Below are 19,117 nucleotides of genomic sequence, written 5' to 3'. Positions count from 1 at the left end.
TTGTCTCTCTCACCCATAGAAGTTGGTCCAATAAAAGACATTATCTCACCCACCTTGCCTCTCCAGTTCTGGACAGTCTGTCTCAAAAAATATACAAAGAGTCCTGTGGCACCTTATAGACTAACAGACGTATTGGAGCATGAGCTTTTGTGGGTGAATACCCACTTCGTCAGGTACATGCATCCAACGAAGTGGGTATTCACCCACGAAAGCTCATGCTCCAATACGTCTGTTAGTCTATAAGGTGCCACAGGACTCTTTGCTGCTTTTACAGATCCAGACTAACACGGCTACCCCTCTGATACTCAAAAAAGATACTAAACGGTATTCCAAGTTAGAGCATACCAATGATTTATATTACGGCATTAAAATATTTTCAGTATTGCTTTGTATCCTGTTCTTTATACATCTGAATAAAAACATTTTGTCTGCTTTGTTTACCACCTCTACAGACAAAGCAAATATTTTCACTGAGCTGTTCAAAATGATGTACAGGTCTTTCTCCTGAGTGGTTATAGTTAATTTAGAATCCAGGAACATATATGAGCAGTACAAATTATTCCTGGCATCATGCAACACCTTGCCTTGCCAGCAATTAATTTCATCCAAGTTTGTGCTGCCCATTCACCTAGCTTTGTTAGGTTTTTCTGAAGTTCCGTACAGTGTTCTTTAGTCTAATTTAAAGAATGGTGTGTCACCTACTTAATTTTGCAGTGATGGAAGGGGGTCCACAACACCAACATATGTCGTTTTATGTCAGCAGCACAAGAGGGAAAGGTCAGCCTGATAGGTCCCCTTTTCTCTGCTACAGAGCTACAGAAGTGGTGCAAGTACATTTATGCGGGTCACAGAGACTCAAAAATTCTCTATGGTCACTCAGGAAAGAAGCATCCCTTGCAGTCTGATGCTGGGGGAGGGGTTTTGTTTGTTTTAATGAAGTAAGGTGAGCAGTGAAACCTGGGAACTTTTTCAATTAAAAACAAAGAAAATTGTGGAAAATCCTCAATCGTCCTTCTAAAAAAAAGTGTCCTAACAAACTGACAAATAAAGAAAAATGGTTTCTCTTGCCTTCATTCCATGAATCACCTGTAGCATTATCTCAACTTTCCATAAACATTATTTCTCTCAGCAGCCATGATGATGATGGAATGTTCCAAGCATTTTGTAAGGTGTCTCCCCAAAAAGCTCAGTACACATAAGTGCTTGTAATCTCAATTCACCATGTCCCCAGTGAATCCCTCCCTATGCTTTACAATACATCAGGAAAGAGAGAGAGATCGAGATCTCTTCTTCACCAGAAGTAAATTGTTCCATGTCATCCTGGAGACCAGCAATAAAATCTTGTTTAGCAACATTCATGCAGAAAAACAATTAGTTGTATTATGGGGGAAGTACAGAGCAGTTTTTCTGATACCTGAAAATACACTCATTGACACTAATCACTCAAGTACTGCAATATTAACTTGGTGCACAAATCTAAACAAAGTAACTGAAGTTTCTTCCACCGATAAAATTATTCAGCCATAACAAACATAGGAAATATTTAGGTTCTCTTAATACATAAATGAGGTGTCAGTCACTAAGTCTCTAGATAAGTCAAAAGTCTGCAGTCCTAATATTCAGAATAGTGGAAAACAAACAGAAGGGCCCTGTAGCTATGCACACAATCTGTCCTAGCAAAACGTCTGACAGCTGCAACACTAACAAAATTAACAGTGGATGAATTAGTACCAGACGCTAAACAGTTGCTATGGAAAGAATCATCCATTTATTTCTCCCCCCCCCCCTTCTTCAACTGATCGACCCACCACAACCATTCCCCCCAAATTAACACTATTGTTTTATATTGTTTTATTATAAATGATCACAAATGACCCCTTTATATACTTAATATACATAAAAGGGTAAAAGGTATTCAATTGCTCATCTAGAACTTTAAGACAGGGCTCACAATTTTGAAGGGGTCACGCCCCAATAATTTTTTTTTTAAAACATTTAGTCAGCCAATTTGCACCTCCCCTTCAGGTTCCTTTCACTCCTGGCTTCCTGGATGACATTTAGCTTTATTTTTAGAGTCAGGGCTTCTTGTCATGGACTGGTAAATGGTACCAGCTCTTTGTTTCATCTCTCTACATGTCCTGTTTCCATCCTCACCTTTGCATTGCTGACTCTTCTCCCCCCTCAACTCCTCCCTTATTGTTCTTCTTTCCCCCTTAGCCTCTTGAATTCTCTTTCACTAAACACTTCTAGCCTTAGATGGTAGCAAGAGTTCAGAAGTGTTATTTTCAAACAGTTAAGGTATCTAGCTCTGTACTTGGGTAATTAAAGTGGCACTTGACATCTAAGCAAGTATTTGGGTACCTCACATCCTACAGGAACATGAATAAAGCAAAACTGAGCATTCACGTTTGAAAACTGAATCTCTAGTACCAAACTCTAGAAGAACTGCTAGCATCAGATGTTTAATTATAGCAATGCCGCTCACATCTTACACTAATAGTGTTATTAATTCTCCCATATAAGAGTGTATCTCAGTCTTCTAGAGTATAAAAATTACATTAATACCAATTTTATCCAGATCTACACTTCCCATATGACCTATATCAACACTAGGGAAGAATATCTATTTTTGAGGAACCAGCCTTACATCACACATGAAAACAATATTATTAGAGTACAGCATGTTTTCTAGTAAAAAAAGTAGCAGACTTGTATTATTCCTGCCAAGCAGGTACTGTAGTTGTAAACATGAAGAATAAGGAAAATGTATCATGAGTTGCGGAAAGCTTCAGTATTTCACCTACTTAGACTTAAAAATTGCCATTTCACCATACATTCATAGATTCCAAGGCTAGCAGGGAACAATGTGATCATCTAATCTGAACTCCTGTATAACACAGACCAAAATAATTCCTGGAGCACATCTTTTAGAAAAATATCCTATCTTGTTTTAAAAAGTTACCAGTGATAAAGAATCCACTACAACCCTTGGTAAATTGTTCCAGTGGTTTGTAAGTGACCATTATGTAAAGTATATTTACATTCTGGAGGGTCATGACAAACAGATCACAACTCCCCACCTTCACAATCATCATGCAACTCAGAAGCAGCTAGTCAAGTGAAATCCAGTTAGCGTCAGTATACTTCTCCTGCTGAAGAAAGATCCATTACTAGACCAACAAATTGTGGACTGAGATACTGACCTCCGGTGCAGGGAGAGGGAGATCACATTTAAAAATCTTTGCTGAAGCACTCCAAGTCCTCATACTCCTATATATGGACCCATATAAGAACTAACAGGTAATCTCATCCCACACAGCTACAAGACTATATCTCCTGTGGCTGATAATTCTTCTCTCACTTCCTGAGTGGAGAATGCACTGGGTTCACCAGACCACAAACCCAGAGTATTTTTCCAATGTAGTGTTTCTTCTTCTTCTCCCCCCGCCCCGCCACTAGAAGTTATTTGGACTTTACCTTCTTGAAACCGTTCATGTTTCAGCTACTTCAAATTCAACAAACTTTCTTTTCCCAAATTAAAAGATGAATAGATCTACTCTTCTTTCTAATTTGCAGTTACTGACGGGGGGCGGGAGGGGAAGGAGGATTTCAAAATAAAGAAAATTTCTGAAATCAATTTTGCAATCCATACATAACAGAATAGAATATGTTTGGTTGTTTATTTTCAGTAAAAAATATTTTGTGGATGATTCCATTTGTTGAAGAATATCTGATTACATACATTTCTTAAAGATGAGGTAAAATTATGTAAAAGGAAAAACTGCATTTTTGTTAATTCATCCTGTTTTAAGTTATTTCAAGTAGCTATAAATTTAGAACAAAACTTCACAGTAAAGTTAGTTTCAGTTACAGCTTCTTCTTCCATTCTAGTACGCTGGCTAATATTTCAGAGCAACAGCCAGTTAATACTAGCTTCAAAATACTGCTACCATGCTCCAAATAAAGTAGGCTGACATCTGGTTTCCAGTTTATAGCCAGCCATTCTCTGATCAGGCAATCTGATCTAGAACAAACTAGTAGGCCACTAATTAGCTTTGGCAAATCACTACTGCTATATTTCCAATGTTTTAAAGTAGACTTCAATAAACAAGCCTACCACCATTTGATGTAGTGACATCTTATGACATTAAAAATAAAGTGTCTGGTCTTAATAAAAATCCAATATTTTCTTCTTTATAAATTTTTGCTAACAGACTCAGGGAGCAAATTTTTAGTAGGTTAACATTTTTTTTCCTATTAAAAGGTAACTGTAAAGCCAAAAAAAGTGTATAATTAAAAAATATCTTACAGATTATGTATTTTTAGAAATATCAGGGCTCTTTTTTTTCTTTGTTGGAAGTCCTTAGTAATAATTTTGAAGGACCTACAGAGTGATGTCACACAAGGTTGTCAAACTTGCTTTCTAAATGCAACTTTACCTCCATCAAACTGAGGGAGAGGGGATGATGATTCTATAACAATCTTAGCTGAATCCTACACTAAGAGAGAACCTTAGCTGCCTCTTCATTTCAGTTTTGTGGAGAGATTAAGCTCAAATAATAACCATTTCTATTCAGACCTTCTCTTGCCAAGGACCTCCAGCTGTGAGGAAGTGAGGACTGAATAGTCTTCATATTTCAAAATGTAAAAAAACAAAAAAGGATAACTTTTTAAAGAAAGAAAGCTTGAAGACCCATTCATATATAATAAAGGAGCAAAAAAGGACAAAATTCAACATTTTGTTTTAGCTTCATAACTTCCCTTTAAATATACTGTAAAATATAACAAAGATTAAGGGCTCTGATATTAATTACATTTAATGAAATGTTAAAATATATTAGTAATTTCTAAAATTATTAAAAATGTTCTAAATTCCAAATACTAAGCATACTAACAATCTTTTCAGAAAGAATTAACTGATTCTAGGTCTAATTAAGAGTTATACCAAAATTAAGGTATAATTAGAACCTGAAACATAATTAAATTTTTTTTTAAATAACCTGCAATATATCTCAGCCCATAAATTAAATGGATTGTTTTTAATTGTAAGTTAAAAGAGTGCAAAAAATAAAAAAAAAATGTGGACATTTGGAGCCAGCATAGTCTAGTGGTAAAGCAATGTGTTATCTTGTGGGGTCTGAGTGTTTGGAACGAATTCCTTCCTGCCTGGGTAAGGATGGGCTGATGTTCTGAAGAAAGCATATTCCACTTTTGAGCCAAAGGATCACCCTACACTTATCTCCAATGATTTTTTCCAGATGGGGCCCAAAGGAGGCATATGTTCATCTTCATTACAGAAGCAAGAGGAGTAAGGAGGATGGAAATAACACTCCATACCGATTTACAAAAGGTACAAATGGGAGTGTACTTTTCTTATGCACTACTATACAACCTCGAAGCCAACTTTGAAAACGTAATTCCAGGCCTTTAATTTATACTGTGATTTAAGCTTCTTTTATTATTGTGGTCTAATATTGACTGCTGCCCACTCATTTTTTTTCGTAAGATTTTTGCTGCCCATTGACATTGAAGTTGTGAAGCTCCGTTGTGCAGAGTGAAATTAAACATAATGGTATATAAACAGACAAACCGCTCCCAAGCCTCTCTTATTTATTAGCTTAATAAGAGTGCCTTTCATTCAGTGGGGCTATCCTTTTATTGGAGCAAAACTTCAGAAATCAAGTAGTTTATTTTGCCATCACATTTTCTGACCTTTACCTTGATTGTTTTTCATCATTTTCAGTAAATATTACTAGATAATTTTAATCACTAGCTATAGAACGTTGCCATATAATGAGAGAATTTCCTAGCTACCTATTAAAATGTCTCTCTGAAGAAGGTTCAATATCTCAATGAGATCAAAGAACCAGCTAAAGGTAGACCTATGACAATAATCTCTACTAAACTGACTAATTGTATTGACATTATTTGAGGTGTGTGTGGTATATAAAAATCACTGCACCTTCTGTTGGTCAGATAGATATACCCAGTCAACCCCCGTTTTAAATGGCTTTCTAAAATGTAAGAATTTGAAGAGGGGACTGAACTGTTGTTGTAACACAAGCTTCAACAAGGATGACAGCTTACTGTATTAAGCAATTTCTGTGTTTTTTTGATCAGTCTTAACTAGGAATGCTATGATCTTGTTCACCAAAATCTCATTCTTTTAATGAAGCAAAGCATTATCTTTAATAATAATGCCTGTATGAGACTAAGCTCTTGTTCTATGTTTGCAATATAGATGTTCTGTTTTCTAAAATGCAAGACACTTTTGTTGTAGAGCAGGAACTGCAGAATTACACAAAATAAATTAATGTACATTCATCTGAATCAAATGAAGCAGACTTTTTTTAGTTGGATTCAAATTAGCAGCCGTGTTAGTCTGTATCCGCAAAAAGAACAGGAGTACTTGTGGCACCTTAGAGACTAACAAATTTATTTGAGCATAAGCATTTGTGGGCTAAAACCCACTTCATCGGATGCATAGAATGGAACACACAGAAAGAAGATATTTATACATACAGAAAACATGAAAAGGTGGGAGTAGCCATACCAACTGTAAGAGGCCAATCAATTGAGATGAGCTATCATCAGCAGGAGAGGAAAGAAACCTTTGAAGTGATAATCGAGATAACCCATAGAAGGTGTGAGGATATTTTAACATGGGGAAATAGATTCAATTAGTGTAATGACCCAACCATTCCCAGTCTCTGTTCAAACCTAAGTTAATTGTATCTAATTTGCATATTAATTCAAGTTCAGCAGTCTCTCGTTGGACTTTGGCTACTCCCACCTTTTCATGTTCTCTGTATGTATAAATATCTTCTGTGTATTCCATTCTATGCCTCCGATGAAGTGGGTTTTAGCCCACAAAAGCTTATGCTCAAATAAATTTGTTAGTCTCTAAGGTGCCACAAGTACTCCTGTTTTTTTTAGTTGGAGAATTTATTCCAGTTTATCTAGAATTTAACCTGTGAGGACCAGACAATAGTAATACAACATATTTGTGGATACAAGGCTCTATTACTCCAATTCCCTCTTTGCCAGGCTCATAAGTAGCTAGAAGTCTATTTCGTAGCTTACTGAGAACGTGCAGCAACAAGGAATTCTCACTGGTTAGGGCCATCACAATCACATTACACCACTATACATTCTTTACATGGTGCTTATAAAGTAGGAAATTGAGTTTATCATTGCAGTGCTATCCTGAAAAATGAGTTTATAAAAATGCCAGGGTGGAACTCAGTGTTCATACTTTTAAAACAGAACAATATTTTTATGGAACTATTTAAATAAAATAAAGATTTTTTTTCTAGGTTCAAGACTTGCAAATTCATCTGAGTTTGCTGAATGTCAGTCCGTTTTCTTTCTGGCTCATGCATCACCATCAGTAACAAAGGATTCTGCAAGCCAAATGCTGCCCTCTGTTATACCTGTGCAGCCGTCTGTTGACTTCAGTGGGGTTGCACAAGTGTAACTGAACACACAATTTCCTGCTAATGGGGACTTGGCTAACAGTTCTAGTATTGACGCATGAGCCAGAAAAGAATCAGAATCTCTCTCAGAGCTGTGTTTGTTCTACAGGGCAACAGGTGTAAAAAGTAGTGATAAGAGTAAGATTTTACTAAAGTCAGCAGCTATCATTCTAAATAACAAAAAGCTGATCAGGTGATTAAGGTAACATTTTTACACAGTCACTGTAAAGTGAAGGCCTCATCTAAAATTCAGCACAGCTGGTTTTAAATTTTTTTAACACTATTGGATTTGTTGCACTGCTTGAAATCTTGAATTATCCGTTATCTGTGCGCACACACACACAAACAAACGCGCGCACACACCAGCTGTCATTTAAGAATACCTCCGTCTGGTCTGAAGTTGACAGGTGATCATACTTTTGCTGAGGCAGGCCCCACAGTATGAAACTTGCTTCCTCCAAAATGTTCTATTTCATCCCTCTCCACTTTATAAAAGCATGTTATTGTTTCCCTCTCACCCCTCAGATATATACAGAATAGTTGTTGGCCCCATATTTAGTAATTTTCCTTCCAATCCCTTTGCTTAAAAAAAATAAATAATCCTCATCTGTTTCCAGAAATTTCTGTTAAGTGTTGTATTTTTATATTATTACATCACATTTTGTTTTTATAAAGCGGGAAAGTATCCCATATGCTTTTTAGAGGGTACAGAATGCTATATACACAAGATGGTTGTTTTTATTTAAATCCAGTAAATATGCATTTGATATTTTCTTCTACAGTACAAACACCAAATGAAAATCAAGTACAATAAAAAGCACCAGGCATACCCAAACCTTTGCAGGCAAATTTTGAGAGCAAAATAATACGGGGGGGGGGGGGGGGGGGGGGAAGAGAGACATGAAAATAATGCAGGGCCACTTACCTGAAATGGTCAATCCTGCTTCAGTTTAAAAAGCTACGTGTGGCTGTACAGGATACTAGAAGTTTAGGGCAAAGGGAGCCACTCACCATGGTCAACTGTATGTCACTACCCAAAAGAGGTTTTTTTTTAAGCTCACAACTATTTCATACCAGTGCTGGTTTCTGATCAAAATAAAAAGCTTTGGGGTACTGGAGGATTTCACAGAGTTCTTTTTTTTTGTGCACGGGTGCAAGCAAGAACTGTAGAGGGCTCATTACAACTTGTTACTATAATAATAGGTGTTCCCACACAAAGGCATTGAGTGGTGTACAGTAATTTCACAGTAAATAAAATTAACACCACATTATAATACTTCATACTTTTTTAAAACATGAATTGCAACTGTATTGCACTACACCACTCTATCATAACCTACAGATTATTTTACTTACAGTGTAGTCCTTTAAACATTTAACTTTCAAATATTTGATCCAGTTATAGCACTTCTACAGGTGTTTTAAAAAATACACTTGTCTGTGCCACAATTAAACACACCCATAAAGCAACACTGTGAACATTTTCCACCCTAAGAAACATGCATTTCTTCAGGGCTTGCAAGTTCTTCTCAATCTGGAGCCATATGCCATCTCAATAGTGCTTCAAGTCCTTGCTTGCTAGGCCCTTTTAGTTTTGGATCAAAGCCAAAGCAAAACATCATAGCACGGGATTCACATTTAAAAGCTTAAACACTTTTTAAAAAACACATACATACATTTGACACAGGGTAGCTACTATCCATGTATTTTATTCTTATTACCTTCCCAGAAGCCTGAAAATTAAATCTTTTTAACGACTTTTTCCTTAGCTTCTACCCACCACCTGTTCTTTAAAAAGCCCATTGCAGTTAATTGGAGTTCAAGTCAAAATACTGAATGTATAAGGATAAATGCCAACTAAATTTGCGTAAGTTATGCACAAATATTTTAAGTGTTTTCACATCCAGGAAGGAAAGTAGTAGTTTAGAGTGGTCAAAAGAGGTTTTACTAGACTGAATGGGATTAAATTTAACAAAGACAAATTGTACTGAATATTAGAAAAACGTCCAAAGTTTGAAATCTATTAGATTGTAAGGGGCAAAGTCAGACAGACAGATGCAACTCCCACTGGCTTCAATATGAGTGATACACCTAAATAAGGGATACCACCATCCAAGTGTCTCCGAAGTAGCAACAGTCCCATCATTTGAGTTATTTAAAACTGAATGGAGAATATACTACTGCACTGAAAGCAAGGAGTAGTGACTTAATATATCTTGAGATATTATTAATAAATGCCAGATTATGGGCTTATATTTTAGTCTGACCCACATTAATCAATAAATTAATATCTTTTAAATACTAGAGATTGCACCCTTTGTAACTTTCTGTTAAAAACAAAACTACTGATTGCACTTACTTTTGACAGAGCTGGCTGAACAAAACTTTGGGAGAAAGAGGGCCTTTGCCAGCTTCCCTCATACTGTGAAGGAACAAGAACATGGCTGAAGTCAATGGTCCAGGGCTTGAGAGGTTCACCACCAAAGGATCCTTTGGAACAAAAGTTGAATTATGTATCAGTAACATGGATGCCATTAGCTGATATAACTGATGCACAAGACTTGTTTTGTAATTAATACATTTACATTAAAGATCAATGTAACTGATAGTAGGGCTTAAAAAGTTTAACTCAATGGTTAGTAATTTATACATCAATTTCAGAAGTTTAGTTTATCCTGACTGAATCTTAGTCAAAAAAATCCCATATACACCTTTGTTTCTTAAAAGAATAACTTCAGAATCAAGCAACTTTTCATAGTGACATATAAATTGTTGGTTAGTATTAATTTAGGGGGTGGGGGGGGAAGTGGCTTACTAACTGAAGACTGAAGTGAAATTTAGCACAACTTAGTGGAACATATAGTAATGAATTTATTAGCATTGTTTTCACATACAGATATATTCCTCATTAAATGTTCAGAAGGTCTAGATCTGTCCCATTTTATTTTTTCTCTTTTTTATGTCAATTGCATTTACAGGGTGGGTTTGCGATGTTGGAATAATCCTGTCAGGTACTTTAGAACCTCAAGTGTTGTCAGCACAGCATCTATGCATATTTCTCACTTCTTTCATCTAAGACTGGCTTCCCAAATTCAAGGCTTGAGTAAGAAACCACACCAAGATGAAGTCAAAGGAAGCAAACAATATAGCTCAGCTGTTACTTCTCTTCCCTGTGTTTTGTACATTCTTGTACTATAGTATTTTAATAAACATCAGATTTTGTAATTTGTAATTTTTCCTCACCTTCTATCTCTTATTTGCAAAGTAATAGCAATTAAGAAGGAAGGGAAGTAATCTAAAATTATATGACCACCCACCAAACACACTACTGTAACAGATAGATGAATTATTTGGTAGCAGTACAATTAACTATATCTTTCCTATAAAATTAACGATTTCCTTTATTTTAGACTTCTGGGACATCATAGTTTGCTATTACAGGCCCCTCCCCATTTTCACCAAAACTAGTTGTCAAGCATATACGAGTCTTCTTCTAGCCTTACTCCCATCTTTATCGGGTCAGCTCTTGGAGTCCTCCTTTTCCATTCCAGTCTGTCTTGAAACAGTTCCTCAGAAACTCCACAGCTAATCAGATCCTTTTGTATGACATTCATCCATCCAGTTGGGGGTCTTCCAACCCTTCTTTGACCCTTCACTTAGAAGTTTAACACCCGGTTTCCTATGCATTCTTCCAGTCTTCTTTTCACATGTTGAAACCACCCAGGACTGGATTCCGTCCACTTTCCTATAATAGGTATCATCTTTATACTTTCCCTAATTTGTTTGTTCCAAATATGGTTTATCCTTGTAACTCCAAGGATCCATCTTAACATTTTCATTTCCACTATATTCAAGATATGTACCTGTCTCTTCCTCAGTGCCCAGCAGTCAGATCCATACAAAAAAGTACAGGCATAATTACCATCTTGTAGATCAGGGGTCGGCAACCTCTGGCACGCGGCTCGCCAGGGTAAGCACCCTGGTGGGCCGAGCCAGTTTGTTTACCTGCTGTGTTGGCAGGTTCAGCCGACCCTGGCTCCCACTGGCCGTGGTTCACTGTCCTAGGCCAATGGGGGCAGCGGGAAGCGGCGCGGGATGTGCTGGGACAGCGAACCGCAGCCAGTGGGAGCCACGAGACAAAGAGTAACAAGAAAACATTCTACAATTACATTAGAAGCAAGAGGAAGACCCAGGTCAGGGTAGGCCCGTTACTTAATGAGGGGGAAAAAACAATAACAGAAAATGTGGAAATGGCAGAGGTACTTAATGAATTCTTTGTTTCAGTTTTCACCAAGAGGTTTGGTGGTGATTCGACGTCTAACATAGTGAATGCCAGTGAAAATGAGGCAGGATCAGAGGCTAACATAGGGAAAGAACAAGTTAAAAATTACTTAGACAAGTTATGTCTTCAAGTCATCAGTGCCTACTGAAATACATCCTAGAATACTCAAGGAGTTGACTGAGGAGATATATGAGCCATTAGCAACTATCTTTGAGAAGTCATGGAAGACGGGAGAGAGTCCAGAAGACTGGAAAGGGGCAAATATAGTGCCAATCTATAAATAAGGAAATGAGGACAACCCAGAGAATTATAGACCAGTCAGCTTAATTTCTGTACCCAGAAAGATAATGGAGCAATTAATTAAGCAATCAATTTACAAACATCTAGACAATAATTAGGTGATAAGTAATAGTCAGCATGGATTTGTCAAGAACAAATCATGTCAAACCAGACTGATAGCTTTCTTTGACAGGGTAACAAGCCTTGTGAATAGGGTGGAAGTGGTAGATCTTGACTTTAGCAAGGCTTTGAATACTGTCTCACATGACCTTCTCATTAAAAAACAACATAGGGAAACGCAACCTAGATGGAGCTACTATAAGGTGGGTGCATAATTGGTTGGAAAATCGTTCCCAGAGAATAGTTATCAGTGGTTCACAGTCATGTTGGAAGGGCATAACAAATGGGGTCCCGCAGGGATCAGTTTTGAGTCTGGTTCTGTTCAATATCTTCATCAATGATTTAGATAATGGCATAGAAAGTACACATAAAATCTGTGGACAATACCAAACTGGAAGGGGTTGCAAATGCTTTGGAGGATAGGATAATAACTCAAAATGATCTGGACAAACAGGAGAAATGGTCTGGCATAAATAGGATGAAATTCAATAAAGACGAATGCAAAGTACTCCACTTAGAAAGGACCAATCAGTTGCACGCATACAAAATGGAAAATGACTGCCTAGGAAGGAGTATTGCGGAAAGAGATCTGGGGGTCACAGTGGACAACAAGCAAAATGAGAGTCAACAGTGTAACACTGTTACCAAAAAAAAAAAAAAGCAAGTATGTTCTGGGATGTATTAGCAGGAGTGTTGTAAGCAAGACACCAGAAGTAATTCTTCCTCTCTACTCTGCACTGATTAGGCCACAACTGGGGTGTTCTGTCCCGTTCTGGGTGCCACATTTCAGGAAAGATGTGGACAAATTGTAGAAAGTCCAGAGAAGAGCAACAAAAATGATTAAAAGTCTAGAAAACATGACTTATGAGGGAAGATTGAAAAAATTGGCTTTGTTTAGTCTGAAAAATAGAAGACTGAGAGGGGATATGATAACAGTTTTCAAGTACATAAAAAGTTGTTACAAGGTGGCTGGAGAAAAAAATTCTTCTTAACCGCTGAGGATAGGACAAGAAGCAATGGACATAAATTGCAGCAAGTCAGATTTAGGTTGGACATTAGGAAAAACTTCCTAACTGTCAGGGTGTTTAAGCACTGGAATAAATTGCCTAGGGAGGTGGTGGAATCTCTTTCATTGGATATTTTTAAGAGCAGGTTAGACAAACACCTATCAGGGATGGTCTAGATAATACTTAGTTTTGCCATGAGTGGAGGGGACTAGACAATCTCTCGTGGTCCCTTCCAGTTCTACAATTCTATGATTTTGTATCTGCCGATTATGATTCCATTTCCTCAAGGATGCACCTCCATCTTTCTAAATCTTCCACTCTGCTCTCCCACAAGAGCACTACATCATCTGCAAAAAGCACGCACCAAGGTGCCACTCTCTTGATGCTTTCTGTAAGTGCACTGAGCACCTATGTCAACAAGGGGCTTAGTGTCAATGCTTGATGATTCTGACTCTTACTAGAAACTACTCCATTTCTCTACATGGCCTAACAGCACCCTCATACATATCCTGAATGAGTCTGATATAGCCTTCAGATATCTGTTTCATTCTCATATACTACCTGATGAATTCTCTCAGAATGTGGTCATAAAAGTCTTCTCAAGATCGATAAATACCATCTGCAGGGTTTTCCTCTTATTTTCCACAAACAATCAATGCAATGATTGTATTGATGTCAAGCATATATGATAAAAGGACTATTTCTTACATCAACTACTTAGTATATGAAACTCAAGTGAAAGTTTACATCACACTCTTGTGCTCTTAGATCTGTTTTACTCTTATTCCCAAACTACCACCATCTGCACCTTAACTTAGTGGGTAAGAGAGATACATAGCTTCCTCTGCAGCCTGTTTCAAAACAGTGCTAGCCAGCATTATGTTTCCTTAGCCCCTGGAGTTCATAGATGTTAAGGCTAAAAGGGACCATTACAGTCTGCAACATACAGACTGAAACCTCTCGTTGAACTACTAGAGAGGATGTCTCTCTAAAAGATAAGCTTTATGATGCATAAATGCATACGGTATTCTTATTTTTATAACAATAATAAATAAATAAATAAATAAATAGTGGGAACTTGAAATGCAAGTAGAAAGCCATCAGCTTCAATATTGTTATTGTTTATACAACTGTAGTGCTCCAAGGCTCCGGGTACCGCATAAACAGATCAGAAGACTGTCCCTGCTCCACAGATCTTGCAATCTTGAGAATATACGCTTTCATTAAAAATAAATTACATTTCTAACCCTTATGGTTGCATAGGTATCATGTGAAGCATGAACCGAGTTTAAACCAGTACAATGCTGTCTTCCTAAACCTGCTGGCAGAAAGCTTTAGAGACTCTGTTGGTGCTCAGAGCTAAAGTTATCTATATTCACTGCTGCTGTTCAGAATCCTGTGAGCAGTGAAACTGACAAGAATCCTGTTAATGTCACACTGTATTTCAAAAAGCTCTGAGGAGCAGCAGAGGCAGGCAATGGAGCAGGAGTGTTCCAAAGCAGAGAAGCAATGTGTATGGTAGAACAGAGTCCCACCACCAACCCCACCCTTCTCCCACCAACCAGGAGGCTGCCGGGGTGGCATAAGGAACAGGAGAGAATGTTTCCACTCTGTTCCATAGCCAGATAATGCATGCAGCAGATGGATGGAGAGAAAGGGGTGTCAAGTTTATTAGATATCCACTAACCAGCATCTACGAAAGATAGGAGACCCTAAAAAAGGTCCAGGAATAGCAGCCCAATAAAAACCTCAGCAACTTGAGGAACAGGAGTTTGATTTTTGACTTGGAGGCCGCCATGAGTAGTGGGGCCCTTTATACTGGTTTAGTGCTCTCGCTATTCAGTGTTTGGTAAATTTCACAAATTTTACACGAAGGGCTGGGGGTAAATTGGAATGAAATTTTTTAAACATTTAATGAAGCACAAACATACCATTTCTTGTATTGTGCATGTTAAAAACCAGATTTAATGAGAACTGAAAAAAATCTACTACATAACTCTCCTTTCTTTCACTCCTTCTTCAGGTCAGGCATTATTTGCATTCAGTTATGCTCCTGCTTTAGTTCAGCAGAATATCAGATAGTGATCATTCTTCCTCTTTTAATGTTGATTTTACAACATTAACTCTACAAAATAAGTGAGGTTGTATGTACTGCAGACTAACTGAGAACTAAAAGACAAAAGAAATTGTAGGCCAAGGGTGTGATCATCATCAACTACTCTCAGCCTACTTTATCTTTTATAGACATTATTCTGATCTGTGTTTCTCCCATTGCACATTTCACACAAACTGGACCTCTTACTACACACCTACCAATTGCGCATCTTCAGCTTGACTGATTTTTAACTTTATTCCCTTTTCCTTCATCTCATACATTAGTTCATTTAACATGTGAGTCTGTGCCAGATTCTTAAAGAGAAAAACAAAAGAAAAAGTTAGACATACTGATCTCTTAACTAGAACATAACTTCTTCAGTCACAAATTCTAACTGCTGGCATGTACAAAAATACATTTAACGGAAAGACTTCAGTGGGTATTGAATCAGGCCCCAGGAAAAAAGTATCTCCTACAGGAAATAGGTCTCACTGTTATAAAAGGTGTAGTCATTGTTGGTAGGTCTCTAAATAAAAATAACAGAAGTAGTTGGAACAGCAATAACACTGTCTCTATACTGGTTTGTTTATTATTTTCATTGCAGAACAAATCATTTATTATTTTTAACTTAGAGTTTTCCTGTTTGTCTAAGGCCTGGTCTACACTTAAAAGTTAGGTCAACACAGAAAAATCAGTCAAGGGAGTGGAAAATCCATACCACTGACCAACGTAGCTATGCCAACCTAACCCCCAGCGTAGACACAGCTATGCTGATGGAAGAATGCTTCTGTTGATGCAGCTATTGTTGTTCAGAGGTGGTGTTCTTATATTGATGGGAAAACCCCTTCCGTAGGTATAGCAACATAGCTATGCCAGTATAGTCTCTGTAGTGTTGACATATGCTTCAAAGGGCACTGTGACTTAGCGTAACAGCTTTTGGTCACATCCCTGAATATATAGTATAAAAAAAAATGAGAAAAAGTCAATAATTCAACATACCTGACCTTTACTAAAAATATAGACAGAGAAACAATGTTGGGTTAATTTGACTCGGGCTATTCTACACATAGATTTTGTACTGGTATAACTATTTCCACTAGAGGTGTACTGTTTTTCAAAATGAATTAGGCCTGGTCTACACATAAATGTTAGGTAAACATAGCTATATCAGTGATGGGTGTGGGGGAAAAACAAACACCACACCTTTGATCAACATAGCTACGCTGATTTAACACCCAATGGAGACACAGCTGTGTTGACAGAAGAATGCGTCTGTCAACATAGCTACCATTGTTCAGGGAGGTAGCGTTCCCACACTGATAGAAAAACCCCTTCCGCTGGTATAGGCTGCATCTATGCTATAGGGTTATGCCAGCCTAGCTATGTCACAATAGCTATGCCAGCATAATCTCCGTAGTGTAGCCAAACCCTTAGTTATTCCAGTACAACCCTAGTGTGGATGCAATTATATTGGTATAAAAGTGCTTATGCCAGTATAGCTCATGAAGTATAGCTCTTCCCATTAGGGAAGAAACTATATCAACTACTATAAGTACTTTTATACCAGAATACGTGTATTCATGCTAGGAGGGGGGAGGTTATAGTAAAAGCAATACAATTCTTGTGTGTAGACAATGCCTAGGTGCTCAACACCCTTTTCACTCCTGCAGGTAGGACAAGTTCAGTGCATTACTCATGGCTACTTAATATGGAATTGCAAAGATCACACATTGAATTGCAACTGAATACAGCTACAACCCACACACAAACATGATGTGTAACACCTGACATTTTCTTCTGTCTCATTCATTTGTTAAGCACTGCTGACACAGGGTTTGTTACCGAAGAAAATATTTTTTGGGGACAGGGGAGGCAAGGAAGAAGGAAAGAGTTGGGAAAAAGCTATTAGAATGAAATGTCAAAAAGCAATAACTGAAGTGATAACATACAAATGTGAATTTTATAAAGGATATTTGTAACGATTAAATGAAATACTTCTAAAATGCTATCAACAAGGAAAGCTGGTGTCATTTTTGCATCTTACCTGCATGACAGCATTAAAAAAACATGTATTTCCTAAATTATTTATTCCCTTAACTGGAATCGACGTGCCATTTGCAGAACTTCTTCCTTTCAATGTTTCACTTCCTTCATTATTTTCTTCTCGAAGTCGTATAATTTTTGACGATGAACCTATAAATAAAGCTATAGATTAACATTAAGTGACCCAAAGATAAGCTATTTATGCTTCAGATATTTAGCATGAAATATTGATTCCCTTTACCTAAAAGTGATACCAGTTTACTTGATTGAACAGTTGGATTTAAAGTTATTAGAGAAAAAAAAAAAGGAAAGGTTGCAAACAAGCTAGCTTTTATGTAAAAACTATTTCCAGTACCCAATATGAGATTGTTAAATATGTCTGATATGGAATATTATATTCAATTGCTGAGATATCTACTTACCAAAAATAATAGCTTAACATTGTATAGATCATGAGCTCTTTAGGGCAGGATCTGTCTTTTTACTATACACATGCACCATGCCTACCACAATGGGGCCCTACACCCACCCAGAAAGTACTGATACAAGCCCTAATCCTGAAAACTTTTACAGACATGGTTCACTTAATGCAGAAGTAATTCCATCGACTTTAGTGCTTAACTAAAGCTAGCATGTGCGTTTAAGTGTTTGCAGAAATGGGATCTTACTTATACCCTGTTTCCTAGTTCACTCTTTCCACTGATTTATTTATTTATTGCAATGTATAACATAAAACCTTTGCTACTGTGGGTACTTTTGACTTTCTTTAAAATAATACAACAAAAACAAAATCAGCAGTAAATCTCCTAGACAAACTCTACCACCAACACAACCAATAGGTGATACTTTTCCCACCGAACTTCTATCCAGCATAAAAAGACAAAGAAAAAAAAAAACCCCCGCATCCGCAGCCTCCACCCTCTTCTACCAGCCACACAAAGAGATGGGTCTTGCAGCATGCCCTTTTAGTAACTGAGAACAGTAAAGACTTCAGATTTATGTGCATTATACACATACTAGAAAGACCAGGCAGTAGTTATTACTTTGCTTTTAGGTGCTGTTGAAGGGAGGTGTGCAAAAGCTCCCACCTGAGTACAGTGAATCTCTCTCAATTACTGTACTTTGTTCAATTTGGCTTGTATAACCCATTCAACAGCTGGATATGAACTGTCATCTGTTTTCCCAGATGACACATTTACTTCTCCTGCCCCTTGTCACTGGCACAGGATCTGTTAAGCTACACCCAGCTGCATAAGATGCTATTTGTTTAAAATTTAACAAAAAACAGATTTAATAAGCCATAATAGAATGTGCTACCAGTAGTTTCCTTGTATTTTCCCATTTGCCTTATTACTTAAATAGACAAGGGGCAGTGAAGTTAGGCAGTCATTAACTTGTAGCCTAGAGGTAATGTAAAGACTTGAGATACACTATTTAGCCTAGAATTCTACTAGCAACTTTCATATTGTCATGATTGCTCTACTAAATATGAACATTACTGACATCTACAGCGTTTTAAGTATTGATTAACAATGCATGTCAATGTAAACGAGTTATGGACTTAATGGATGCCAAGCACTGTGATGCTGCAATCTACATCATGACATATGAATTCATATATTTGTTCTAATGAGTTACACAGTGAAGTCTCATTAAAGTGTTCTTGAGAAATAACTAACAGACCTATTTACGTTAATGAAATGCTCATGCCAAAAGGTTATTTTATGTATACTCCTAGGTACTTACTTCCTTAGAATGTGGAAAAATATAATTAAATGCAGAAAAAAGTAGATGAAATTTAAAAAAATCTATTGTG

At 37.2% G+C, this 19,117-nt stretch overlaps 1 protein-coding gene across 7 annotated transcripts in view; it reads right to left on the bottom strand.

The window, feature by feature from the left end:
* USP45 (ubiquitin specific peptidase 45) overlaps positions 1-19,117 on the bottom strand; it is a 104,407-nt gene that overhangs the window by 44,471 nt on the left and 40,819 nt on the right. For 6 of the 7 annotated variants that reach the window (XR_005597155.1, XM_039532918.1, XM_039532917.1 and 3 more), the window contains 3 exons: positions 17,303-17,451; positions 15,477-15,572; positions 9,835-9,965 (listed from right to left, as the gene is read on the bottom strand). Coding sequence is in view for 6 of the 7 variants with exons in the window: in XM_039532918.1 (XP_039388852.1) it covers positions 9,835-9,965; positions 15,477-15,572; positions 17,303-17,451 (376 nt within the window). In the remaining variant the exon portion in view is untranslated. Of the gene's footprint in view, positions 1-8,275; positions 9,061-9,834; positions 9,966-15,476; positions 15,573-17,302; positions 17,452-19,117 lie in introns of those variants that run through there. The other variant, XM_039532922.1, reaches the window with a different exon arrangement.

This window comes from Mauremys reevesii, linkage group 3 (assembly GCF_016161935.1).
Source record: "Mauremys reevesii isolate NIE-2019 linkage group 3, ASM1616193v1, whole genome shotgun sequence".
Classification (NCBI taxonomy): domain Eukaryota; kingdom Metazoa; phylum Chordata; order Testudines; family Geoemydidae; genus Mauremys; species Mauremys reevesii.
This window is presented reverse-complemented; position numbering and strand designations above follow the sequence as displayed.